This window comes from Bison bison, unplaced genomic scaffold (assembly GCF_000754665.1).
Source record: "Bison bison bison isolate TAMUID 2011002044 unplaced genomic scaffold, Bison_UMD1.0 scf7180017864064, whole genome shotgun sequence".
In the NCBI taxonomy this organism is placed as follows: domain Eukaryota; kingdom Metazoa; phylum Chordata; class Mammalia; order Artiodactyla; family Bovidae; genus Bison; species Bison bison.
Window position 1 is genome coordinate 1,442,060 of NW_011494636.1, and position 9,449 is coordinate 1,451,508.

Below are 9,449 nucleotides of genomic sequence, written 5' to 3' on the forward strand. Positions count from 1 at the left end.
TTCTCATGATGTACTCTGCATATAAGTTAAATAAGCAGGGTGACAATATACAGCCTTGACATACTCCTTTTCCTATTTGGAACCAGTCTGTTGTTCCATGGCCAGTTCTAACTGTTCCTTCCTGACCTGCATATAGGTTTCTCAAGAGGCAGGTCAGGTGGTCTGGTATTCCCATCTCTTTCAGAATTTTCTACAGTTTATTGTGATCCACACAGTCAAAGGCTTTGGCATAGTCAATAAAGCAGAAATAGATGTTTTTCTGGAACTCTCTTGCTTTTTCCATGATCCAGCAGATGTTGGTAATTTGATCTCTGGTTCCTCTGCCTTTTCTACAACCAGCTTGAACATCTGGAAGTTCACGGTTCACATATTGCTGAAGCCTGGCTTGGAGAACTTTGAGCATTACTTTACTAGCATGTGAGGTGAGTGCAATTGTGCGGTAGTTTGGGCATTCTTTGGCATTGCCTTTCTTTGGGATTGGAATGAAAACTGACCTTTTCCAGTCCTGTGGCCACTGCTGAGTTTTCCAAATTTGATGGCATATTGAGCTATATGTAGTCCTATATATTGAATCATATAGCCGCTAATAAATCTTTTTTAAAAATCAATGTATGAATTAGGGAAAAAGAAATATTGCTATACATTTGGCAGTGGTGGGGGGATACAAGCTGCAAACTCAATTTTTCAAATTATAGAAATCTACCATCTTAAGAATGATTGTGCTCTAAAGAACACAAGTCACTTGTTTCCCCACAATCTCTTACCACAGAACACAAGCCTGACACTGAACTGATGAAACTAACAGACTCTACAACTATCTATCTTCCCATTTGTTTATCAAATAGTTTGAACACAGACCTGAAAAGGGATTGTATGGGCTGTGACTGTGGGTGTGCTGACACTAAGATTTATGGTAATAGGTAATAAGGAAAGAAGCTTCTAAGAAGCAGGTCAAGTGGAACTGATCTGCTGCAAATCTCCTGAGCTGGCCAGTTGACTTCAAGAGATCTCTGACAGACACTCAAGAGTAAGTGTTGAAGATTATGAGAGTGGGGTGGGATTGAACCTCTAGGAATTTATTCCTTCTGTCTCTGCAGAAAACATTTATCTATGTAAGTGACTCATCTAGAAAGTGAGAGCTGAGCTGTTTGTTCCTCAGGATTTCTTCTTTGGAAATTGCTGGACTCCTCTCTTCTACCTAGATATTCTTCTCTTCTTCCTCTGACAACCAGCTTTCCTAAAGGTTAGACCCAGAATAATCCTCCTCCCTTCACCTCCTTGCTCTCCCATTAACCTAAATGAACCGTGTAATCTGTTACTTTAGCTTCTTATTTAGCTCACTTTAATTACGTTGTGGGCCATAGTATGTGTGATATTAATAGACCGTATGAAACATTCTCTGGCTTCTGAGACCTTCCCTTCACGAAGAAGCTGCTTTCCCTTAAGGAGATTGGCTTGTCGTCTTCTGCAAGATCAAAAAAAAAAAAAGAAGTGAGAAGAGGACTCAAAATATTACAATATTATACCCTTGAATTGTATTCAAGAATTTTTTCTGAAATAAAAAATGCTTGACTCATATGAACGTGCACACCTGTTCCTTGACTATGCTAACCCAGATCTTTTGGGCTTGTAGACAAAAAGAACACGGATTTACAGTGCCCATATGCACAAGCTAATCATCAGACTTTCTCACAGCACTGCTACATGTCAAAAGAAAGTGAAGTAATGAAGACACGTTAAGAAAATGTAAGTCACGGCTTTTATACCATTAAAACTAACTTTCCATTATAAAGGTACAATTTACCAACCCCATTTAGTGAGGTTTACTTCTATTTGGGGCTGACTCACACTAGCTTTAACAACTACGCCCAGTGGTGTCTCCTGTACAGCATAATGACTCCTAAAAACCAACAGAGGATAAAAACAAGAATCGATGAAAGTAGTAGAACAGACGCTTCACTAAAATGCTTCACTAAAATTCTTAAAAGAAAATACAGAAATCCTTTTTAAAGTCTACTGTAAAAATACTGGATTCTGTTGAGTTAAATATGAGATACAATTTCAATTAAAACTACTAAAAGAATAAAAATAGAGTACATCACTTTTCAACTAGAAATAAAGGACAACAATAAGAGTGGAAAAAACAATCAACCCAGAAATCAAACAAGGTAGGAGGTATATATTAGTAATCAAGATCAAGGTAAAAAGAATAAAACTACAGTTTTAAAAATGACAAAGACTGACGGAATCGATTAAAAAAAATTACAGTGATGTATTCTTTATAAAAGACAAACTTAAAACCAATGACATAGTAAAAGTCAACAGAAAAAGAAATTAGAAACATACAAAAGAAAATTGTTATGGCTATATTAACATCAGACATAATAGACTTTAGAACAAAAAAGCACAGAAATTTAAAAAGTCAGTGCATATTGTTCTTATATGCCAAAAAAATAACAAATTCTAAACCTGAATGCTACCGATAAAATAGCTTCAAAACAAACAAAGCAGGAAAAAAAATGGACAGAACTACAAGGGAACTGACAATTCCACTATTATAGTGAAATTTTAACATACTTTTCTTAGTAATTGATAGATTAAGTAAAGTGAAAGTTGCTCAGTTGTGTCTGAATCTTTGTGCCTCCACTACAGCCAGTCAGGCTCCTCTGTTTATGGAATTCTCCAGGCCAGAATACTGGAGTGGGTAGCTATTCCCTTCTCCAGGGGATCTTCCCAACCCAGGGATTGACCCCAGGTCTCCTGCATTGCAGGCGGATTCTTTACTGTCTGAGTCACCAGGGAAGCCCAAGAATACCGGAGTGGGTAGTCTATCCCTTTTCCAGGGGATCTTCCTGACCCAGGAATCGTACTGGGGTCTCCTGCTTTGCAGGTAGATTGTTTACCAGCTGAGCTACCAGGGAAGCTTATTAAGTAGGATTAAGTAGACACACATTTAAAAAAACATTCAAAAAATCAATAAGGATATGGAAGATTTGAATACTACAACCAATAAGCTTGATTTACTGGACAGACATAAAACTATCCACTCAATAACTGAGGAATACTTTCCTTTCCAGCATACATGGAACATTTAAGGAAATCCATTTAGGTACGAGTTTAAAACAAGCCTTGACAAACTAAAACAAAAGAGAAATTAGTATCATAGAGACCACAATGTCAAACCTTAAATAATTACATTAAGGTATCACTTACTCTCTTCTAGACTTTTCCACTTCCTTTTTAGAAGGTAAAGTACATCCATCAAATACCAGGATAGGCTTGATCCCATGAGATAGTAACATATTTACCAATTTCATACAAAATCCTACATACCTATGAAAATGAAGAAAAATAATTAAGAAATATAAACTCTAATTTAGACTTGGATTCAAATCCTGCCTTGGATCCTAATGGGCTACTGGCTATATGTTTTCTTCAGGTGTAGATTTAAGACTTTTACATTCCTGAAGTTCTGACATTGCATTATTCTAAATCTAATCTTTTTACCTCTCCACCCTCCCACCCGTTTTCTTTTGCTTTGAGAAATTTCAAATCTATTGAAAAGTTAAAAGAACAGTAGAATACCTGATTTCTCCAACAACACCATTATTATACCCAAGAAATCTAATAGTAATATAATATTATCTAATATACAGTCTATATTAAAATTTATCCAATTGTCTCAGTAAGGTTATAACCAGTGGTGACCTAATAAACGTGCAACAACCAGTTCTGGGGAAAGGGGTGCCTGATTTGTAGCGTTTGTCAATTGCCTTGACATGCGTATTCTACAATGGTGGATAAACTACTAACGTAGGCTCATTAAATGCTGAACTGGGAGAAGATGGTGTATAGGAAGCTCATGTAAGTTGACTATAGCACAGCTCTGCTACAGTTTTCCCCCAGTGCAGGATGCAAACAAGAATCATGTATTGCATTTAGATTTTTATTCTGGCAAGACAATTAAAATTACTATGTGTAGAGTCATTCCAGGGTCACAAGGATGGTTCAACACATGTATATCAAACAAGGTGATACATCACATCAACAAAAGAAAAGACAAAAACCACATGATCATCTCAATAGACACAGAAAAAATATCTGACAAAATTCAACATCCATTCATGATAAAAACCTTTATGAAAGTGGGTATAGAGGGAACATATCTCAACATAATAAAAAGTTATTTATGACAAACCCACAGTGAATATAATACTCAACAGTGAAAGCTCAAAGCCTTCCCACTAAAATCTGAAACAAAACAAGGATATCCTCTCTCACCACTTCTCTTCAACATAATACTGGAAGTCTTATCCACAGCAATCAGATAAGAAAAAGAAATAAAATGTATTTAAATTGGTAGTGAAGACATGATACTATGAATAGAAAACCCTGAAGTCTCCATACATAAACCAGGGGAACTGATAAATGAACTTAGCAAGGTAGCAGGATACAAGATTAACATACAAAATCAGTTGTGTTCCTATATATTAACAATGAAATGGCAGAAAGGGAATGAAAACAAACAATCCCTTTTGAAACACTTAGGAATAAATCTCACCAAAGAGGTGAAAGACATATGCTGAGAAGTATAAAACATTAAAAGGAAACTGAAGATGACTCAAAGAATGGAAAGATATCCCATGCTCTTTTAATTGGAAGAATTAATATTGTTAAAATGGCATATGACCCAAAGCAACCTATGGATTTAATGCAATATCTATGAAAATACCAATGACATTTCCCCCAAAACTAGAGTAAATAATCCTAAAACTTAAATGGAACCATAAAAGACCTAGAATTGCCAAAGCAATCTTGAGGGAAAAAAAAAAAAAACAAAGCAAGAGGCTCCTGCTTAACTTCCCGGACTTCACACAATACTGCAAAGCTATAGTAATCAAAACAACACAGTATCAGCACAAAAACAGGCACAGAGATGAATGGAATAAAATACACAGCGCAAGAATAAACTCACACACCTCTGGACAGCTGATTGTCAACAAAGGAGGCGATCTAGACTACAGGCTTGTGGTTGCCAGAGGCCGGACCTGTGGAGTTCATCTGGTAATAAAAGATATCCCCTGCACTCTGGATAGCTCTTCCAGTTACTCAAAAATATTAGAACCCTTAACAAATACCAATAAATAGGAGATAAAGTTCTCCTCCTAGGGAAGAGAATTAAAAGAAACACTGAAGGCAGCACTGAAAAACTTGCAGTTTTGAACTATTACTGCTACTGCTCAAATTCAGTTCAGTTCACTCAGTCATGTCCGACTCTTTGTGACCCCATGGACTACAGCACGCCAGGCTTCCCTGTTCATCACCAGCTCCCTGAGCTTACTCAAACTCATGTCCATTGAGTCGGTGATGCCATCCAACAATCTCATCCTCTGTTGTCCCATTCAAATTCAGTGGTAGAAAACAAATCACTTTCCAAAAATGATTACAACAGTTGAGAGTGGCTGAAATGCCCAGACTCTCCACTTTTGGGCAAATTAACTTGATAGGCCTGAAAGCCCCAAACACACAGCTACTTTTCAATAATGATTTCTCTATTGCTGTCCATCCCCACCCCCTCCTCCATTTTCTGTAAACAAAAAGGATCATTAATGTCCTTTGTGCCTAAGTACATCGGACTAAGATCTGTGAGCCTTTACTCTAGGAGATAAAGCATGCATTGCAGAAAAGAAAATACATAATAGTGTCCAAATCCCTGTGGAAAATCTCTGTCTAAAAACTATGCTTGCTTGTTTTTCTAGTGTTTCTATTTAAAAAATAAAGAAGGCATTTGTCCTGCCTCAAATGAAGGCACAGAGTTATGACTGGATATCAGGATGGCCACAATTTTTGGCCCCAAGTGAAGTAAAAGGGAATGAGAACACCATGTCCCTTAGAAACAACTGCCTGGTTTGGCTAACAGGGCTTAGCAAATGTGTTGCCTATGAATTGTGAAATCACCATGGATTTGTAGAATATTGTTAAAAAGTTTTACCTTAGATAATAGAAAAAAGAAGAGAGTCTTTGGCCTTTGTCCATTAGTGTCCTAATACTCTGGCTTATTAGAAAGAATGGAAACTAGACCTACATCAAAGAGGGAAATGTTCCTTGGCAATATTCTAAAGCATATATTCTCACTTCTTAATAAACCCTGCACTGAATAAAAATGACTCCTTTCTGAAAAAAGGTCATTGTAAGTCTCATTCTTAACTGGCAAAGAATTAATATAAGATCCAAACTTACTTATCAGTAGGTTCACCTTTGGCTAGCTTTTCTGCACAAGCAACAGCTCCTTTGTGAAGCCAGCAATATGTATCCACAGCTACCACCTGCCCTTTATACTTCCTTATGTGGATAGGTTCAGAAGCTTCTTTGATAAATTGCAGCAATCCGTGTATCCCCATAGTGCCAAGTTAACTATATGATATAAAAAGAGAAAGGGAAAACAGCAAAATTTAAAGCAAAATATATTTACTGCAGTTTTGGAAAAATAAAGAAAAGAGCTTGGAAATTGATATAGCAACTGTTATTGTTCAGATATTTGAGAATCACTGCTCTTTAATATTTTAAGTGGGCCCCTCTCTGTCAAACAACCTCCATAGTCTAGTATCCTAATCTAATGCCACTTGATAGTTCCTTAGTGTTTATTCTTTCTAAAGTGCTTTCCCATTTGGAATCATGTTTACTCTAAGCCCTTAACACTGAACAAAGCAGGTAGAAGGTACTAAAAAAGTATGAGTCTGTCTTCTCTCCAAAAAGGCATTGCTTTATAACATCTATAAAACTGTATATGCTACGATATCACCTGCATCTGCACAGGCATTATATGAAATAACATGCAAAATACTTCATAAGACATTTCAACTGAAAAATAAAACAAACAATTCTAGAACTAAAGGTGTACTTTTTTAGGACTGAAATTTACCACCATCAGAATGCTTTATTCCAAGAAACCAACATTCTGTTAATAAGCAGTGGTGGTGCCCAGGGGCAACTCCATCAGACTCTCTGAAAACTATCCCCAAATAAGGAGAAACTGCACCTACTGTCCAATTAGTTTCGAGAAAAATGTTTTAGCTTTCCACCATCTTCCATCCAAGTTGCAGCCCCAAGCCTCCTTTCTATACAGAAACCTGTAGCTGCCAATCCTTTCCCTAGCAATTACTGTCCCCTCCTCCAAACCCCGTGACAAAAACTGAGCAGTTGCTTAGCATTTCCTAAAATAAATCTCTCACAAGAGGTATTAAGTCTGGGAGGAAAAGAAGAATGTACAAGATCAAAAGACAGACTCACGCTGATGATACCCTGTATCAAAGTTCTGATAGTCTAGTACAGCAGTCTTCAAATTTCAGTTCTTCCTACAGTCTAAATTCCACTCCTAGGGACTATGATTCATTAGTCCTCGAGTGAGGTGGGAATTCTGCATTTTAAACAAGGCAGGTCATTTGGATGCAGGAGGTCCTCACACCACAATTTATGAAAAACAATTAGTCTCCGACCTCTCAGAGGTTCCTAAAAAGAGTTTTCTTCTTCTGAGGAAAATTGACATAGTGTATGCTGGTGCTTAGTCGCCAAGCCGTGTCCAACTCTTTTGCGACCCCATGGACCGTAGGCTGCCAGACTCCTCTGTCCATGGGACCTCCAGGCAAGAATACTGGAGTGGGTTGCCATTTCCTCCTGCAGGGGATCTTCCCCACCCAGTGATCGAACTCTCATCTCTTGTCTCCTGCACAGGCAGGTTCTTTACCACTAGCGCCACCTGGGAATCCCCAAGGCGGATTCTTTACCACTGAGCTACCAGGGAAGCCCAACACAATACATATATTTCGTGAAACTTACAAGTTTCTCCTAAATGTTTCCTCTTTAGCACGATGAAACAATGGAGGAGATCGGGGGTTTTAGGCACAAAGCGTCCTCAGGGGACCGCCCGCGGCACCCGGCAGTACTGACGGCACAACGTCATCGCTCCAGCCTCTCTCACGGACTGGAAGGGGGGCCCACACGCCCTTTCCAGAAGACACGTTCCTTTGGCCTGCACAACATGAAGAATATACTTGTCAAGTATTTGGAAGGTGGGAGCTTGCAGGTAAGCCTGCCCTGGTAGCTTCTTCAGGAAAACGAAAGGACCCTCCTTCAGTCAGCCAAACCGCAGCCCTGGTCTGGCTGAGCGCCCTCCCCTGGCCCATATACCCCCGCACCGTCTCCCAGGGCCGCTGCAGGGTCTAGTATCTTGCCAGATGCTCCTCTTCTGCCCCTAAGACCCGGGATATCCAAGGGCAGGGGCGGGGACCAGCCCGGATCTACCGCGTGTTCTGCACAGCTGGCTCCGCTTGCTTCCCGGGGAGGTCCCTCTTCTCCCGTCCGTCCGATGGCAGCCAGGTGCGGACTCAGAAGCCCAAGGCCACGGCCCGCACTCACCTGTGCCGCAGCGCGCCAGCCAGCGGCGCCAAAAGCTAGAAGCAGGGACGCAGCGCAGCACGGAGGGCCGGACTTTTCAATTTGCGCGGGATGGCCCGAGACTCCGCCCAGAAGTGACGTCACCTCCTCTGCGACGTCTGCTCAGCTTCCCACGGCTCCTCGCTTCCTGCCTGAGTCACCAGGTCCTGGCCACCTGGATACCTGTATCCGCCACCGCAGTCAGCCCCTGGACTCCGAAGCGTCCTTATGGAGGGTGAGCGGAGCTGGCTGAGCTGCCTCACAGGGCATGGCTCCCGGAACGCTCGTTGAGCTCCTTTCGCAGGCTGATGGAGTCGTGGATCTCTCCCAATTGCGGCCTCAGGTCCAGGCGCTGAAGCTGGGAGAACGCCGCCCTGTGTTTATGTTGAGGTTTCCAAACTTAAAAAGGGTCCTGGCTGGAATTGTCCCTAGTGCTTGTGTTGTGCTGCTTACCCTGGCTCTTAACAGGCGCTGCACGTGGTTCCAGGAACACAGAAAGTGCAACTTGAGGTATACATTCTTTGGACCCTTCCTGTAGACTTCCAGAAGTGGAGGAAGCGCTTACTAAGTAATTTAATTGATAAGTGACAAAGAGTCTTTACTTAAACTAACTGGACGGGCTCCTCTGCCCTCTTCTCAACTAAGACTCAACCTTGCTCTATAAAGACTTGAATAGTAACATAGTTTGTAACATCAAGTCCACATCCTTGGGGCTTCCCTGGTTGCTCAGTGGTGAAGAATCTGCTTGCCAGTGCAGGAGACACGGGTTCCATCCCTAGGTCGGGAAGATCCCCTGGAGAAGGAAATGGCAACCCTCTCCAGTATTATTGCTGGAAAATCCATGGACAGAGGAGTCTGGCGGGCTACAGTCTGCTGCTGCTGTCGCTTCAGTTGTGCCCGATTCTGTGCGACCCCATAGACGGCAGCCTACCAGGCTCCCCCGACCCTGGGATTCTCCAGGCAAGAACACTGGAGTGCGTTGCCATTTCCTTCTCCAATGGCATGAAAGTGAAAAG

The 9,449-nt window shown here is 40.9% G+C and overlaps 1 protein-coding gene across 1 annotated transcript in view; it reads right to left on the minus strand.

Annotated features, from left to right (window-relative positions):
- Positions 1-8,480, minus strand: part of EXO1 (exonuclease 1) — a 43,711-nt gene extending 35,231 nt beyond the window's left edge. The window contains exons 1-5 of the mRNA XM_010836683.1: positions 8,196-8,480; positions 7,837-8,029; positions 6,241-6,414; positions 3,214-3,333; positions 1,342-1,465 (exon numbers count right to left, since the gene is read on the minus strand). Of these exons, the coding sequence (XP_010834985.1) occupies positions 1,342-1,465; positions 3,214-3,333; positions 6,241-6,401 (405 nt within the window). The 5' untranslated portion in view covers positions 6,402-6,414; positions 7,837-8,029; positions 8,196-8,480. The remainder of the gene's footprint in view (positions 1-1,341; positions 1,466-3,213; positions 3,334-6,240; positions 6,415-7,836; positions 8,030-8,195) is intronic.
- Between the last annotated feature and the right edge of the window lie 969 nt (positions 8,481-9,449).